Here is a 19,309-nt window from a genome sequence, read left to right on the forward strand (position 1 = left end):
TATAGAATATACGTGGATATTATAACAGGGGAAAAATTGTCATCAATTTAGGTTGCTAACATGGACATCACTTATTGGTCAGTTCAAGAGAAGGGTAGGGGATGGGATAATGGGAGTGGATCGTTATTTTTGCCAGCTACAAGTTTCACTTGATTAGAATACGTACATGCTCATCTGGTGTAAGATCTAAGTGATTGCTAAGACCTATGAGAAGCTACATTGTAAAGGAGAACCATAACGGTATGGCGGTTAGCAAGAATCTTCAGTACAGACATATATCCTGGTAATTTTTGTAAAAGGATAATATTGAATTATTTCACAATAACTACTAAATAATAGTTTTAAAAATAAAAATATTTCACTTCACATATTTTAACCCTAGTTCACTCTTTTACAAACAAAATTTAACTGGTTTAAAATTTGGTTTTTGAAAGCTTTCCTACCATAAAAATCAAACAAGTCCCATTCCCCTTGGTACTTACCCTCGCACACACATACACACACACACACACACACACACACACACACACATACACAAACACACACAAGTAGCGGTCAACTTGAATTCCTCGAAAAAGCAAAGGTGTTCTTGCAAAACTTTATATTATTTTTTAAGATTTTAAAAATTCTTAAAAATTGTTCTGTCTGTCTGACTGTCTAACCAACCGTTATACTATCTAGGGAAAGAAAGTGTTAGAAATGTAATTTGATTACTGTGATTACTGTTGTTAAAAAAGTTTATTTTGTTGTCATTCTTCATTAGCTGATGTTACTTAAATGTTTGTATTAATAAGCGAAGACTCTAATTCAATTGATGTTTACAAGCACCTGAAAAATTATGTAATTCATTATTTGGTTATTTGTATTAATGTTTTTATCCTAAAAGAATATATAAATATAAATATACTTTTCATCTTTAACAGAGTTTTAAAATGTATAGTGTTGTCATCAATTATAGGATGTAATTAAAATGTAATTAAATGATGGAAAACGCTTAATTATTTGTTTAATAAGTTTTTTATCATCAGCATTGACGTGCTCAACTTAATTGTAGAAAAGACTTCAAAAACAAGGATGACTGACAACAACTGTAAGCTCTAAAATCAGAACTTAAATATTAAGAATTTAAATGTATATTTTTGACTCAATTTAAGATATGCTTCGCTTTTAACCGTAAAACTTCATTTTCCTAGGAACCATTATTTTAAAATCAAATGAAGAGGATATTTGTATCTATTATTTACAGGAATCGCCATGCCAAGTTTGAAATCGATAGAGCAATCATTAAATCTAATTAACGGACGTACGGAGCGACCTCAATTATAGAAACGCTAATCTTAAAAAAAAATATGCTGATAGATACAAAACAATAGTTATATTTGTATAAGACCATATTGTATATTGTTAGTAGCGAAGCTACTCTATAATTCACTTTGTCCGTCCGTCCGTCAGTCAGTCAGTCAGTCCGTCAGTCAGTCCGTCAGTCCGTAACGCTATGGGGGAAATGGGATTTACTCAGCTCCTATAAAAGATAGAATGCTGAAATTTTTTGACAACATTCCCATTATTAAGGAGCACAATTGACTATAAAACATCATTTGCGGTCGGACCGATTTTTAGCAGGTTTTAGGCTATTTTTATATTTTTCACATTTTTCTCCATATCTTCTGTGTTTATGGTCCGATTTTCAAAATTTTTTTTAGTTAAAGATATCAAAATTAAATTTCCTGTCGTTTAAAGAAACAATCATGAAGGCCAGACTGCCTTTTTAGCAGGTTTTAGGCTATTTTTATATTTTTCACATTTTTCTCCATATCTTTAGTGTATGGTCCGATTTTCAAAATTTTTTCAGTTATAGATATCAAAATTAAATTTCCCGTCTTTTAAAGAAGACAACCATGACGGCCAGACTGCCTTTTCAGCAGGTTTTAGGCTGTTTTTTTTATATTTTTAACATTTTTCTCCATATCTTCAGTGTTTATAGTCCGATTTTCAAAATTTTTTCAGTTGTAGATATCAAAATTAATTTCCGTCTTTAAAGGAAATAACCATGACGGCCAGACTGCCTTTTTGGCAGGTTTTAGGCTATTTTTAAATATATTTAACACTTTTTTCCATATCTTCAGTGTATATGGTCCGATTTTCCAAATTTTTAAAAGTTAAATTTTTTGTCGTTTCAAGAAAACAACCATGGCGGCCAGACTGCCTTTTATCAGGTTTTTGGCTATTTTTATATGTTTTACATATTTCCCAAGATCTTTGTTTATATTGATCCAATTTTCAAACTTTTATGGGATATCAGTATCAAAAAATTTTTTCTCATTGTTATGAGCATCTTTAATATAAAGGACCATCGTCATCATACAAAATAAAACAAGGTTTCATATTTATCTTATCCAATAAATCTATTCTTGATTTTAGTAAAAACCTTTTAAATCTACCTGTACGTATTCCCATCTACGATTTTTTGTGCTTCGCTACTTATGGATGTTGTCATCCTTGTTATAATAATATTGGCATAGCATCATAAGCAGCTATACAAAAATATGTCACCGCATGAATACGAGGTCTGACAGTAAGGTGAAAGGGATTCATTACGATTTTAGCAGCGAAGTTACTCTTTAATTCGATATGTTCATTTGTATGTCTGTATATCCGTCAATATGTCTGTGGCGCGGGGAAAGGGAGTGTCAACACCCCCCTTAAAATTGAAATTTAGAAGGCCTGTCTTCCCTTTTTTTCATTACTTTGCATGTCACTGTTTTGGAGGAAACAATTTTTTTTTCGGGCTCCTGAATCAGATAGACGGCTGAAATTTGTTGCGAAGAATTACTATACCATTTAGCATCCCATTTAGCAATTAAATTGTTTTTTTCCATAAGTTTTTCGTCTGGATGTTGTTATCCTTGTTTCACTGAAAGTACATTAAAGATTATTTAGTGTAATTCCTATGCGAAAAGCTACACTATAATACTATTTGTCCGTCTGTCTGTACCTTCTGGATGGTGGAAATGGGCAAATGGGGAGGGTATATTAATTTATTGTCCATTGTCCTATCCCTTAAGATCCCTGAATTAAAACCATTAAAATTGCTTAAAATCCATTCCCCTATCCGATAGCTTATGATATTTAATGCACTTTTAGATGTTGCAACTTTTAAATACTATCAAATTGTCATCTTTATTTATACATTATGTAATAATATCCTGCGGCTACGCCCCTAGAGGCTTCTACGAGCACTTAAGATGGGGGGAAGGTGTAAGTTGGCCTTGCTCTAATTTCAAATTTTAGTTTTTTATAAAAGTAAAAAAAAATGTTGGGTGGCCATTTTTTTTCAAGGGGCAAATTCTCTTTGGAGGGTGAAGATAAACTTCCCAAAATAGTTATAAACCTTCCCTGGACCGTTAAGAAGCTTCACTGTAAAGGAGAACTATATCGGTTAGCGAGATCCTTTGCTACAGACAAAGAAAGCCCTACTTTATATAATAGGATGTAACTTTCCAGCATGGCATCGAAACCGATTAATATCCGCTAGATTAGAACCGGTTCTCAGCCATACTAAAAATTAAGTAGTCCATCGTTTACAGACAATTTTCCACGAATATTTAAAAAAATCTTAATATTCTGTTTTATTCTGTAAAATTTTGTTACAGTTCACATACAAATGTTGGTTTTTCCTCCCCCCTCCTAAATAGAAAACTTGGACGTCTTTAGTTATAGAGTAGCTTTGTTTTCAAACTTTACCATTACAATTTAATGATCATTATCATGCAAAAATTAACTTAAACTTTATATATTAATTATGATTCAACTAAGTTTTTTTGCATTAATAAATCCTCTAAACTTTCATTACACCAAAATTTAGTGAAATCTTTATTTTATTGAGCACTGATACCCAGCACCCATTATATTCAAACCTAACCTGATTTAAATTACTTCTTGACTCAGGGCGGATCTTGTGTCTAAAGTAATCTATAATACAAAGTAGAATGATGTCTGTCCGTCTGTCTGTCTGTCTGTCCTTTAAGATCTCGGTAACCACTGAACTGATCGGATTCTACTCTTCAGGGTATATACCTATTGGTCCTGTGGTGATTTAAGCTTTTTTCTTGGGGGGTGGGACACCCCCAACCCCCCCAAAAAATAAATCACACTTTACATTAATTATTGGCAGCAGCACCAGAATTTTTTTTGTTTTTTTAAATTAACTCATGGGGCAAAGCCCCTAGAGACTAGGATCAAATCAGCTAGTAAACAAATAAATAGTTATCTTAATTTTCTTGTTGTACTTATTTTATTTTTTTGCAGAGAAAAAGAACATATTTTTTGTTCTGTATTCACTCTGTATAATATATCTTCAAGAAAATGTCTACCTGTCCTCGGTTGTTTATTTCATGATTTCCTCCCTCTCTACCTTCATGAATTTTTACCAGGGATCTGACAATTAAGACAATAGCTGATAAATTGATGTACATACCAAATGACGCTACACATAACTACCCCTTTAGTAGATTAGAATTAGTGGTTAAAACATTTGAACACTCAACAGAATGATCTAACCAATCAAATTAAAAAAAAGTCCCCAAGATTGTAAAGCCAACGAATAAGAAAATATAATTATAAGACTTTGGGGACTAGTGTACTAAACATTCAGATGTCCCCTCCCTCCCTGATTTTTTACTCTACAAGGATACAGGTATAGTACAATGGATAATAATCTAATTTTCCTCCAAATTCTGCCTTCGATTGCTTATTATTATATTTTGGAAGGTAAGGTTATTGATTTTTATGTCGTTACCAACTTCCTCCCTGAATTAATACTCTTTTTAGGGAGGAAGGGGACATTGGGCAGTTTATTACACTAGTCCCGAAACTTTTATAAAACATTTTTATTCGTTGGCTTAACATCATTGGGGACTTTTATTGAATTTTGATTTGTTGGTTCATTAAGTTGAGTGAAAAAACTATCAACCACTAATTGTAATTTACAGAAGGGTTAATTTTGTGTATGATTATAGGGATGTACATCAATTTATCGGCCATTGTCTTATCCCTTTAGTTCTCTGAGTCTTTTCCTTATTCCTCATTTGACCACTACTACAATAATATTACACCTTCAAAAAATAATTTTTTTAGCATGATGAATTTGCTTTAACATTACTATAATTGGTTCCAGGACAAACGCAGGAGTCCCAAACGTCGGGGTGGACAAACGCAGGAGTGTTAAATATAAATTTAATTAAGTATTTCTATACAGATTAGGTTAGGTTAAGATATGAATGTACAAATAAGCACCCCTCAGGGGTTAGGATTTAAAAACCTATAAGATGGTCTAAAACAGGTTAGGGTAGGTTTAGTTTTCACTCCTGCGTTTGTCCACTCCGACGTTTGGGACTCCTGCGTTTGTCCACTCCGACATTTGGGACTCCTGCGTTTGTCATAGAACCCTATAATGACTTGATTTTAATTTCTGGAAAGGAGAGATTTGATATTTAAGATAAACATGTTAGAAGTGATCTAAGCATTTAAAACTTTTCATGATGAGTCCTGTAACAGCTAGGTACAATTTATAAATCGAAGAACATTACGAGAAAGTCAGTATATCAATTTCAGGCATGATGTTATTTACCCATTTTGATTGAACTTGAAAACATTATAAAATCATCCCCTATATTTTTAAATATATCTTTTTAAAAGATGTAAAATTTTTATGTGTCTGATAGTCAGATTGTTTGAGCTTCGCTTTATAAAAAGGAAAAGGGGCGATCTGTCTTGGGAGGATGGTAGTACCCCTCCAGAAAGCTATTCTGGGCCTTTGAGAAGCTAAATTGTAAAGGAGAACCATATCGTTTCAGTTGTTAGTGACATATTTCGGTACACATAGACAGATATCCTGTTACTTTATTATAAGAACTATCCTATTTATGTAGATCAATGAAAAGTTATGATATTAATACTTTACTTAATAGTGTAATTTATAATGTTTATATATTTTTCTTTTTTTCTTGTAGGAATATTAAGGGAATATATTCTTGTTTATTGTTGGCATGACTTTAGTATTCACACAAAACAGCCAACATTTCTATGAAAAAAGCTTTATTACAAGCCATGCTTTTCTTTTGTATATGCATGTTGGAGTTGTTCATTTTAACAATTTTGTTACAATCCTTGAATGATTGTGTATAACTTACATTATTACTTTTACGCCCCTAGTTGCCTCTAGGGCCACTTGAGGTGGTTGGGGGTTTAATTGACTCCCCCCCCCCTCCACAGTTTAATTTTTGTTCCAAATAGAAATAAATTTGTTTATGAGTGGGGTTTGATTAATAATTTCTAACTAATTAAATGTTTTTTAGCATTATTGTGGGGAAACCCATGACTTTAAGGACAGGAAAAAAGAAGCAGAGAATTGTGGGAAGTGGGGATAGTGAAGGATATCATAAGGGGGAGTGTTAAGGGGAACAAACATGGGTGGTGGGGGGGGGGGGATAGGGGATTGATGGGTAGATATTATTATGCTTTTGGACATTACTTAGTTGTTTAGTGATCATCAAATCATTATCATTACAATCATAAATATAACGATAACATTTCATTATGATTCATAGATTAGTACAAATAAAGTATTGGCTAGATTATTCTGCGCTGTTTAGCATTAACAAATTCTGGCAATTCTTATATAGAAGTAATAGGATATATGTCTGTCTGTCTGTCTGTCTTTGTGGCTTTATATCTAGCTATTCTCTTGACAGTGAAACTTATCATAGGTCCAGGGGAAAATTAACTTTTCTAGTAATCTAAATAAAGAAGGGCAATTATATGCTAGGAAAAAGGTTTATTATCTAACACAGTACAATCGTTAAGTTTTCGTAAAAAAAAGCACAGAAAATTTTTCTAGACAGATTATTTTGTAATAATTTTTTAAGGATTCTTACAGTAGATAGGTAAGAAGGGAAGAGTTTTACCCAATAAGATTGTTAAAATAGAGGGATTTAAAATTAAAAATTAAATCACAAAAAATTATTAAATAACTTTTAGTATAAATTGAAATTATCAAAATGTGAGGGGTAGGTTTCTGGTAGAATCCGTAAAGGTGTAAGTTTTAAGGCTTAAAAATAGTAGTAGAACGATAATATTCACTAAATATGTGTATTTCTTATTGAAAAGAACTATAGACAAAAAATATTTTTTAAAAGTTAACATAAATTTTTATCGTTCTACTACTGTTTTTAACTTATAACACATAACCTTTACGGATTCTACCAGAAACCTACATATCTCTTTGTAAAAATAGCATACCACTATCCAAAGTAAAAAGAATTGATATTAATGTGACATCTTTTGGGGGAAAGTTTCATAGTGTCTTAATTAACCCCTTTCGGAACCTATATCGGTCATGGGAGGGGTGGCGTGGCGTTAAACTATGAAACCTAAATGACCCTGATTGTTCTGCTGGCATCCTTTGCCCGCTAAGATGTGGTAATTTTAAAAAATTGGGGTATAGTCCATTTCTTGGCAACGCACCATAAGGGGTGATTCTTCGTATTTTTCACAGTAGCTTTTCTTCTATTTCTAGCCCCTACGGGGGGCTCTAACCCTGAGGGGCCATTTCCCTAACCCTGTGGGGCTATCACCTAACCCAATATAACCTAACCTAACCTAAAATAACCTATAAAAAGCTATTTTTAAAATACGACGAATCACCCCTTAAGGGGCGTTGCCACGAAAGGGACTTATTCCCAAAAATTGTTATTACCATGTCCATATGTGACATGTGTCTCAAAAATGGTTTATTATTGCCTTCTAACTCTTACACCCAGAAATTAGATCAAAAATTCCAAGACGGTTAAGGGTTAAATAACAATCAACAAACAGTCAGTTTTCTTGGAGATATTTAGTGACTAATATATGCTATTTGTATAGAAACTGTGCTATTAGAGCAAATTCAAAACATAAAAATTTGTTATTATAAATTTTATAATTCAATAAAAGTAGCTTATATAGTAGCTGGTTTTCTAAATTTTAAAACACGAAAGAAACAGTTTGATTAACATTGTACATTTTATCAATTTTAGTCTAGTTTAGTAAGTAATGAGATAGTTTCAAAATACATATCTATTACATAACATTATATCCATAGACACGGTGTTTCGCACTTTTAGGGCTCATCAGTATGGCTCAATTCATCAGAGTTAATTTTGCACGTGGCGGGGCTTAGATTACCAGGTCAACACCCTACCCATTGCGCCATCACCCCATGACGAGTAAGGAATTACAGAACATTATATATGCTCAAGATTCAAAAAATATAACTATATATTATACAATATAATTTAATCTCTTTACTTTGTATTTTATTCATGAAGCATGGGACTTCCATAAATGGTTAATTTCAGGGAAGCCTCACATAATTTCAAAAGTGGTTTTAAGCTATTTTATTAATTGAGTAACGGGATGGTTTTAGGCTTTTTTATGCTCTTCCTTGCCCCTAGATGTAAGGTACGCAGCCTTTAGTTAAGTTACAAAATGCTCAACGTCTTTCAACTTGAAACCTTGTTTCTTTATTTTTATGCAAGATATTTAATCTATGTTTTCTCTAAAACATATTAATTCTTAAATGTTATTATATTTAATGTAACCGTTTTAATATCTTTTGGCATTGTTAATATACAATTAAACATAAATCTACATGCATTTCAACAATAATATATTGCTTAATGTTTTTTGGTCATGCAATTTAATAATACAGTAAAGAAACTGTACAATTGTTTTATAGTGAAGCTTCTTTATAAACTGGGCATGTGTTATCCATCTGTCCGTACGTCCTTTAATAGTTAACTTGCGACTACACCTTTATAATCAGGGCATGTGAGATCCATCCGTCCGTTAGTCTGTTAATACTTAATAAATAAAATAGTAATATTGCAGTCACATTAGTTTTTTTTAATATTACAGTTAAATGAATTACATTTTAAAATTGTCCTTTACTTATTTTTAACAATGTTTGATTCATGAAACATGTTGTTAGCTTGTCATTAATGCGCTACTTATGTAAATTTAAACCTTGTTGACTTTTATTACATATTAAGTGTAAGTATTAAATAATAAGCTATCTAGTTCCCCATCCACATTGTTCTATGTTTGTCTAAGTTAATATAGAATACATAGATATTATAAAAGGAAATTTTTTTTCGTCAATTTATGTTACTAATATAGTCCTCAGATATTGGTCAATAAGTTCCTCTATAGTTAGGGGATGGGTTGGGGTAAATTCACAAAGAGGGGGGGGGGGCATTATGTTATGTATATGCGAGGGGTATGCAAGAATCTGTCACACTATCCACGTATTGTATATCCATTATGTTGATATTTGTTTATTTATGTGTGTACATCAAACGTCATGCTAATATCAAACCTACATTAAATAAATATAAACGCGATTTGATTTGACTTTAATATGAACAAGAAAAGTCTGTCCATAAGCAGCGAGGGGGGCTGTTTCTAATATTTTTAAGGGTTGTTTATCCCCCCATAATTATTGTAAACTTTTCCCCTAGAGTACACATTTGGGTTGCAGAAAAAAGGGTAGGGGGACAAAGTATCTAAAAAAATCAGCCATTTGACGTTATAAAAATGAGGGATTATCCATCTCTTTTTTAGGGGTTTTCTTTCTCACTTACCTCTCATCTCCCTTCATTTCTATAACGTCACATGGCTGATTTTTGAGACACTTTGTCCCCCTACAAAAAAGGTAGTAAAACGCCAAAAACTATATATGTATATTTAAACAGGGAGTAAGGGAGGGGACAATGGGCAATTAATTCAATATAAGAGTTATCAAAGAAAGGGCATGAAATCCAGTTTAATCCAATAAATTTGTAGGAAATTATAAAGGGATTGTTAATTGAATAATAGATTTTCATAGCGTCATGTAAAGTGAAATCACAACTTGTTTTTGATGAAATATATTGAGGTTTTATGGTGTGATTTTTATATTACAAGATTATTGGACCCGGCCAGCTGCTAGCAAGAATATGACTGCCCCTTTTTATTCTGTTTATTTCCCTTGCCCCTTGCCCCCACCTCCCTTCTCCCTTCTCCCCGTCTGCTACATTCCAAACTAACACAACGAGTAGTTATTTCCCTTGCCCCCACTTCCCTTATCCCTTCTCCCCGTCTTCAATATTCAAAACATACACAACGAGTAGCGGCATTTCATGCGCAAGTACCCAAACTCAGTCAGAAACTGATAAATTCTTGCACATTCCCTTTAAGCCAGTACCCAAAGTCTGAGACTCCTAATAATTGAATATTCGATCCATTGTCCCCTCCCTTACTCCCTGATATTTAAATATACTGAAAAAAAGGAAAATCACAAAACCTATAAATAAGGTTTATGTTTTTAGAAGCATGACTGACAGACAGACGAAAAAAGCAATGTATAGATTAGATGTGCAAATGCCATAGAAATCTTTAGAAAAATTTTAGCTGCCTATCTTCATTATCAGCCGTGAAAATCACATTCTCCTCATAGCGTTATGGACTTACTTACTTTCTTACGGACGGACAGACAACGTGAATTGTAGAGTAGCTTCGCTACAGAAAATACAAAAAAAAAACAAGTAATATAATAAAAATCATGGAAAGAACTTTTAAATTTTTTAAGAATTTGAGATAATTTTCATAATTTATTTATTTCTTCTATCAATAATAGAGGAAACCTAATTAAGTTATGTTTATCCAATCACGAAATTTTAGAATTACTTTTGTTCAAACTAGAACTTGTCAGAAAATAAGTTTTGGATCAAGAAAAACTTACAAAGGATCATATTTTTGACAAATCTAAGAGTTAACAATCAATAACAGGTCCATCAAAGTCCAAAACATTGTAGACAATAGTAATAAATTTCTCATTTTACACATATTTTCTCTAGACGTATAGTGCATCCAAAAAAATTACGTCATACAATACAAAGTACCAATGATAGGTCAGTATAAATTGTAATTGTCCAATTGTAAAATTTATACTGGCCTCTGACTGGTCAATTGTATCGTATTACGTCATTTTTTGGCGGCACTTTACGTTGTTTCCTAGATGTATGCTTATTGTGCATTATTGGGTCTTTCCTGTTAATTTAAAGCCAAGCTAAAAAAAATTCTAATATTTCTAAAGTTTTTTTCCCCCTAAATCAGACTTGATCCAAAGTTTTAAAAGAAACTTATTATAAATAAAACTATTTATATCAATAAAGACCTAAAAAACAGAAAGTAAACAAAAAAACTATAAATATGTTGTATATATTACAAAAAGATTTACTTGTTTTATTTGGTTTTGTAATGGTATTTCCGTTTTATTTCAGTTTCCCTAGCCAATTTAAATGATAAATTAAATAGTTAAAAGAAATCAAAGCAATTCTAAAGGGATCCTATAAGTACAATTGAATATTTTTAAGGTTCCCCTTATTATTGACTATTATCTTTAAGACCTCTTATAGCTGTTCTTGAAATTTAAATGGTAAAATTAAAAATATAAAATATTAATGTGTATCTAAAATTATTATTATTGTTTTTTTTAGAATTTTATATTATAACAAAATGAAGTTTATGATTCTGCCCACATAGACAAGAAAAGGTAAGACATAGAATATAATTCAAACTTTAAGGGAACCAATAATCAGTTTCTATTATTATTCATACCTATTTTGAACCTTCTTTTTTAAATGCCTAACCCATGCGTGAGGGCTTATTTGATATCATATCTTAACCTAATCTGTAGAAATACTTTAATAATTAGATATTTTAGACACTTCTGGGCTTGTACACTTCGACCTTTTTGACTCCTGCGTTTATCCTGGAACCTTGATTTTGTCTTTGACCATCTAGGGATGGCTTGGTGAATTAAATTTGGAGTATAGCTGCTTGCTTAATTTTATTAATGGGTCATTTTTTGCGTATTTTCCGGTTTTTTGTCGGTTAAATGCGCTTATTAAGTTAAACTGCTCTTAAAATATATACGTATGAAAGGGTCATAATTAAAAACATTTTTACTTAATAAGCGCATTTGACTGAACGGTCACAAATACGAGATAAAATTATCTAAACTAGGGAACTAGAGATATGGCTTGGTGGATCAAATGTGGAGTATGGCTGCTTACTTAATTTTATATTTAAATTAAGGATCTAGAGATGGCTTGGTGGATAAAATGTGGAGTATGGCTGCTTACTTAATTTTATATTTAAATTAAGGATCTAGAGATATGGCTTGGTGGATCAAATGTGGAGTATGGCTGCTTGCCTTGGCAGTACCTGTTTCATCAGTAGGTAAGAAATACATTCTGTACCTGTAATCAAGAAGAGAGATGACAATTGACATTACACCGGTCCCCAAAGTTTTATAATGACTTTTTTTAAATTTTATTCGTTTGCTTTACAACTTTGGGAATTTTGATTGGTATATTCATTAATTTGAGTGTTTAAACGTTTCAGTCACTAATTACATTCTACAAAAGAGATAATTTTGTCTATTTTATCGAACTTTCATTTTAGATCCCTGGTCCGTTATCGATATAAATATAATTACTTGGATATTGCACCAGATTTTCATGTACTCTAATAAACGGTTATTCCAGCTGGCTAAAAACAATACCACTTTTGCCCCATACCCTCATCTCCTAATGGAGAAAATTGGCCTATAAATAAGGACTATAGTAGGAACCTTAATTGTAGACAAAAATCTCCACTGTCATATATCCATATATATTTTATCAATTGCTTCTTTGGTTAGATTTGTTTTTGTAAGCCCACTACACGACTGTGGTATAACATGTAGCTCGTGCTCAAACTTAGACCTAATGGACGTATATTGCTTACAACTACTTGCCCCAAATGGCGATAACTCTTTTGCTAACAGACCAAGCACGTCTAATATCAGGAGGAGGGGGGGGGGGGCCGGGGGGGGTTAAGAGGTGATTACTTCCCCCCCTCCCCCTTAATGAAAAAGCTTCGACGCCCTTGAAACAGACTAAAAATAATTTCCATAGACTTATCCAATCAATAGTTAAATAAATTTATTTTTTAAAGTAAATTTTGAATTGCACAAAAAGTACAATCCTTATACTAAAGTAACAGGATGTTTGTGTGTCTGTGGGTTTGTTTGTACCGAAGGGTCTCGCTAACCGCTGAACCGATCGGGTTCTCCTTAACAGGGTAGCTTCTCATAGGTCATATAACTATTTTCTTGGGGGATGGCACACCACCAACCCCCCCAAAAAAGAAAAATCTCCCCGCCAAAAAAAATATTTTTAATTTTATTAACTAAAATTAAAAATTAGGGGTGGGATTTTTTTTCTTTCGAATCACCTCTCCTCAGGTGCCCCTAGAGGCCTCTAGGGGCGTAGCCGCTAGTTAAAATTAAAGCTATAGCTATAAACAATTTATGGCACTAAAATCAATTAAATTTTATTAATTCTTTCTAACTTAAGAAAAATGTTGCAAAATTTTTTTTAGACTTAGAAATCAATTAAAACTAAAAAAAAACACAAATTGCTTTAAAATCATCGCAAAAACGCTATTTCTTGAGATTTTTCATAAAAAAAAGTATATTTGTGATCAAAATAAATATAAGAATGGGAAATTTTAAGATTTCTATTTATATTTTTAAAGAATATTTTATAAAAGTACAAAAAAATTACCCAATCTTTCTACATTCAAATATTTTCCTGGTGACTTGACTGACGAGTAATGCAAGTTTTCAGTAAAATGATCCAGGTATGCTATCCCTTCCACATATAGTCATGTAGAGGACAGTTTGTGCTAAATTATTGTATAATGTGATATGATACATTTTGTGGTAGTTATGGCACTCCTAATTTAAAATCTATGCATTTCTAAACACAAAATAAAAAATCGTTGGGCTTAAAGAACAAGGATAAAATAAATCACTGAGCAATTTAATTTACCATTAGTACATGTTTAGGTTTAAGCAGTGATGTAAATCTAATTTGATGTGTTCTCCCTGGGGTAGGATATGTGGGTTTTGTGGCGATAAAAGGGGTGTAGATTAATTTACCACCGTTGTCTTTTCCCTCCCTCTAGATACAAAATTGTTTAAGAAATTCTATTCAAATACAACAGCAGGTTTCAAAACCTCAATTGGAGGATAAATCAAAATACACCCCCAATGATAATTCTGTTAATTAAAAATTCAAATTGGACACTTCTAGTTTAAACTATCCAATCAAGCTTTAATAAAAATTCACAATGTTTTTAGCAATCAAATACGAGAGTGTTAGTGTAAAGTTTTAGATACCATAAAACCCTCCCTGTTGTTATGTCATTAATGGCTTTAAGTAAACTGATGTTTTATTAACCGGATTTGAATAAAAAAAACCATCCCATCCCTAATTTCGATGATATAAGGGGGAAGAAGTGGTTGTAGATTAAGTCAAGCCTTATATTGTTAACCGTCCTGACTAAAATATTGACATTAATTTGTTATTACTAAAAATATATACCTTTTTATATGCCTCATGTGTTTATTTCAACTAAATAAAACGCAAAAGGATAATGCTATTAATTGTAGAAAAGTCAAGCTTTATAAAAAGGTAAAAATGTGGAAGTAAATAATAGCAACAACAGAAAGACCTTGCAATAACTCTGCCATTGCAAAAATAATAATCAAACTTTGTTTTTAAGCTTTTGCATTATGATTTTATTCAGCAATCCCTACAACAATATTAATGCCAAGAATAACATGTTTAAAAAAAAAACTTTAGAATAATTTTGTTTGAATTTAAATGAGTACACGAATATATCATTTAAATACTAATTTAATCAATTAATTAATGACAATTATTAACATACATAATTACAACTAGCTGAGTGAAAACAAGCTTAAAACATTTTATTGAAATCCTTATTAGTAGTCAGTTGTGTGTATGTGTCCACTAAGATCTCATAAAGGACTGGACACAAAGTTTTTTTTAAATTTTAATCAACGTTTACCGGATAAATATCCAATAAGGTTAACTTAATGATAATAAATCTTAGTTAATAAATTAGATTAATTAAGAAAAATAAAAAATACATTCAATGAAAAATATTGTTAGATTTTTATTCAAACATTAGAGTAAAACACTAGAGGCAGACAGGGTTAAATAACTGTATCTCCCCATCGCAACCGCCTTGTGCAACCTTTCTATTGGCTCATTGAAAATCAACCAATGGTGCCGCTTATATTAACACAGCCAAGTAGCAGAAAATAATTTAGAAGCAGACGAAAGAGGTCTTTGAAAAAGGAAGGGAGGTAGTTGTCTGTATATACATATATATTATAAATCTGTTATTTAAACAGCGGACGTACCTTATACATATCTATAATACAAAGTAGTACGATGTCTGTCTGTCTGTCTGTCTGTCTGTCAGTCCGTCTGTCTGTCTGTCTGAAGCTTAAGATCTCAGTAACCTCTGAACCGATTGGGCTCTACTCTTCAGGGAATATACCTACTGGTCCTGTGATTTTTTAGCTTTTTTCTTGAGGGATGGGACAGCCTCCAATCCCCCCAAAAAATTTTTCTTTTTCTTTTTAAATTTAAATTTAAATAACACAAAAATAGGATGATCAAACCTCTTGGGGCATAGCCCCTAGAGGCTAGGGGCGAAGCCGCTAGTATATATATATATATATAGTAGCTGCTCTACTAAACTGATTTAATGTATCCTTTAATAAATAACAGTTACGTAATAACTAAAAAAGTCAATAATTATTGATGAATGAAAAACAATAAAAATAAAAGTTATTAATTGATTTAATGACAACATTATAAAACTATTTTCCCATTGATTACTGCGTAGCTACTCTTCAATTTTGTACATAGTTCTTTCTCTAACGAATAGCTAAAGAATTTGGACTGTTTTAGAATAGTCTTGAATTATGATTCACGTAACAATCTTGAAATAATCTTAAGCTCCATAATTAATATAAACTAATATCTTTGCTTCCAGTGTCAAAATGACACTTATTTATGTTTCTTATTAAGATTTGACTTTTTAAAATAATAATTCTTAAGATGAGTAGATATGGCTCAGTGGTTTAACGTCCGCTTATCTGTTGGGGAGGTGTCGGGTTCGAGTCCCCAGACCGCATCAATACTAAAGATGTAAAAATTAGTACCTACTGCTGCTCTTTCAGGCGTTAGAGATTTGGAGTAAGAGTAGGGGGGAAGCCTTAGCCCTAAATCAGGTATGCATGGGTGGTCCTTGGCATGGTACACTAGTGATCGAAAAACTTTGCTCAGTCATAGGTTGACTGAAAAGTCCCTGTGGACTAGCATTGTGTAGTAGCTAGCTAGTGTGTTAGTGTCGTTTGTTAGTTCATCTACTGGGAGTCACCCTTAAATACTATGTTGTCTGAAAAGTCCCTAGGATTTGATGTGACTTCATTGTGTCGTTGTCGAAACAGCGCCACGTCCTGTGCCTTGGTTGCATTAAAAGTCGCAATAATATCGTGACAAAAATCACGAAACCTTAACTCACCATCCATAAGGTTGAAGTGTAAATTACCCACAAGTCCTAATTAAAGTGTCAAGGGAAATGATGGGAAGGATGCAAACTCGAATCCGCGTCATACCAAAGATGTTAAAAATGGTACCTACCTGCTCTGTTCGGCACAGGACATCAAAGAGTTTGAGTAGGGGGAATGCCTTGGCCCCAAACAGGTGCAACTCACTACCATGCACAGTTAGGATCTCCAGACAAAGATCGTGCAATCAAAGGGTTGGTTGTCTGCAATGTACTGTACCACGGGTATGAGGTGAAGGACCAAGAGTCTGGCCTTGAGTTGACAAGTTGACTGTTCAGTCCAGGTGCAACTCACCCACACGACATTAACATTAACATTAAGATGAGTAGGAAATGGATTGAGCGTCCTATGATTATGTTTAAATATGTAGGTACATACACAAAGGCCATCAATCAATCGATACAATTTAATGATATATCAAAAAGTTTTGATAATCGATATTTTAATACTTGGATGTTGCACCAAATTTTAAAGTGATGCTCGCAGCTGGCTAAAATAACGATATCCCTATCCACTCTATTTACCAAACCCCCCCCCCCCCCCTCCTATCAGATGAATAAAATTACCAATAAATGAGGTCCATATTAAAAGCTAAATTGACGACAAATTTTTCCCTGTCAATATATTCACGAATATCCTATATCCATTGTTTCAATGAATGTTGTTATCCTTGTTTCCATTGTCATTAATGGAAATAATTATTACGCACTTTTACTTTTAACCGATGGCCTCTTGAGGGTCATTAGATGAATTATGTTTGGAGGAAATAACGTTTGTCGATTTTGCAGGGAGGGAGGGGACAATAGTTGTTTATTACACTAGTCACCAAAGTTTTCTAATGGCGTTTTCTTATTTGTTGTCTTAAAAAATTTTGAGGACATTTATTGAATTATGATTGGTTGGTTCATTAACTAGAGTATCCAAACGTTTCAACCACTATTTTTTAATCTACAGAAGTGGTATTCCCTTTCCATCTCTGCGGTTTTGTCCCATACATGACAAGGGGTCTTTTGGTGAATACATATTAGACAAGGATAGCAACTTTCACAAAAGAGAATTTTATAATAATTAAAGGAAAAGGTACAATTGCGCCAAAGTCATGATATAAACACATGGAGGTAATCCGCTTATTCCTCGTGCCTTATCATTATTGAAATCACCATTTTAATTATGTAAAGCTCTGTATTTTATAGAAAAAATTACTTGAAATAGACAAGTTGAACATATTTTTCTTAAGGTCATGAATGTACATATATCATTTTCTTCAGGGATGGAACAATGGCCGTTAGATTAAGCAAAATACAACCTTAGTATATTATATCTATTGAGGTATTGCATACAGAATTTTCTTGTCCCCTCCCCCATTCCTGAAAACTTATATAACATAAATATAGCTGTCTATTGTATGATTTATTTTTAGAAGAATTCATACATTGCATACAGAATTTTCTTGTCCCCTCCCCCCTTCCTGGAAACTTATATAACATAAATATAGCTGTCTATTGTATGATTTATTTTTAGAAGAATTCATACATTGCATACAGAATTTTCTTGTCCCCTCCCCCCTTCCTGGAAACTTATATAACATAAATATAGCTGTCTATTGTATGATTTATTTTTAGAAGAATTCATACATTGCATACAGAATTTTCTTGTCCCCTCCCCCCTTCCTGGAAACTTATACAACATAAATATAGCTGTCTATTGTATGATTTATTTTTAGAAGTGTTCATACATTGCATACACAATTTTCATTGTATCTATAATACAAAGTAGAACGATGTCTGTCTGTCCGTCCGTCCGTCTGTCCCTTAAGATCTTGGTAACCACTAAACCGATTGGATTCTACTCTTCAGGGTATATACCTATTGGTCCTGTGGTGGTTTTAAGCTATTTTCTTGGTGGGTGGGACACCCCCCCCCCCAAAAAAAAATGGAAAATCCCCCCCCAAAAAAAAATAATTTTCTTGGGATCACATTAGACTATGAGCTGCACATGTAGTACTTTATTTTTTTATATTTTTTTTTTATTATCTCTTGGGGCAAAGCTCTTAGAGGCTAGGGGCGAAGCCGCTAGTATTCTATAATCAAACAAACAAATGAAATAATTTGTTTTTAAACCTTTTATGGCCTGTGTAATTTCCCTACCTCCCTATGGTTACATGAACTAGATTCAATTCTTTTCCTTTAAAATTTTTCTAAAAATAGTTACTAATAATGCCCTGCTTTGTCGTTGGAGAAAATCAAAAGACTAAATTAATAAAAATAAAATTTTCTACTATAATTTTTTGTTACTATACTGTTTTTTGTGTGTACCTTTTTTGGATAACTACTGAGCCGATTGAGTTAGACATTTTTAGAAAACTTTGCATATGTTCCGGGATGGTTTCAGGCTATTTATTGCCATATTAAGGCCATGGGATGATTTTACGTTAATTTTTCTGTCTTAACATAACCTTTTAAATATAGATCCACTAAATGCAAAGGGTGCACACGCTAGTATCATATTATGCAGCTATTTTTTTATGTTTTTTTGTGGTTTTGTAATGATGATCGTTTATGCGGCTTTATTAATGATAACAATGGTCAATTTATCTACAAGATATGCTTGTAATATTTTTTCATAATGTTAGCTTATAAGTTTATCTAAATATTATGAATGTGTAAGTGTATTTATTTACATTTGTACTGTTAAGGAAGAAATTAATATTAATTAAAAACTATATAAGTC

At 32.4% G+C, this 19,309-nt stretch overlaps 1 protein-coding gene across 3 annotated transcripts in view; it reads left to right on the top strand.

The window, feature by feature from the left end:
• The first annotated feature begins 11,574 nt into the window (after positions 1-11,574).
• The window catches only part of LOC145331416 (acetylcholine-gated chloride channel subunit acc-2-like), a 39,412-nt gene continuing 31,677 nt past the window's right edge, over positions 11,575-19,309 (top strand). For all 3 annotated transcript variants that reach the window (XM_080176049.1, XM_080176048.1, XM_080176050.1), the window contains exons 1-2: positions 11,575-11,632; positions 12,247-12,321. In XM_080176049.1, coding sequence (XP_080032175.1) covers positions 12,258-12,321 — 64 coding nt within the window. In that variant the 5' untranslated portion in view covers positions 11,575-11,632; positions 12,247-12,257. The remainder of the gene's footprint in view (positions 11,633-12,246; positions 12,322-19,309) is intronic.

Source organism: Acartia tonsa, chromosome 11 (assembly GCF_053477335.1).
Source record: "Acartia tonsa isolate MP-2025a chromosome 11, ASM5347733v1, whole genome shotgun sequence".
In the NCBI taxonomy this organism is placed as follows: domain Eukaryota; kingdom Metazoa; phylum Arthropoda; class Copepoda; order Calanoida; family Acartiidae; genus Acartia; species Acartia tonsa.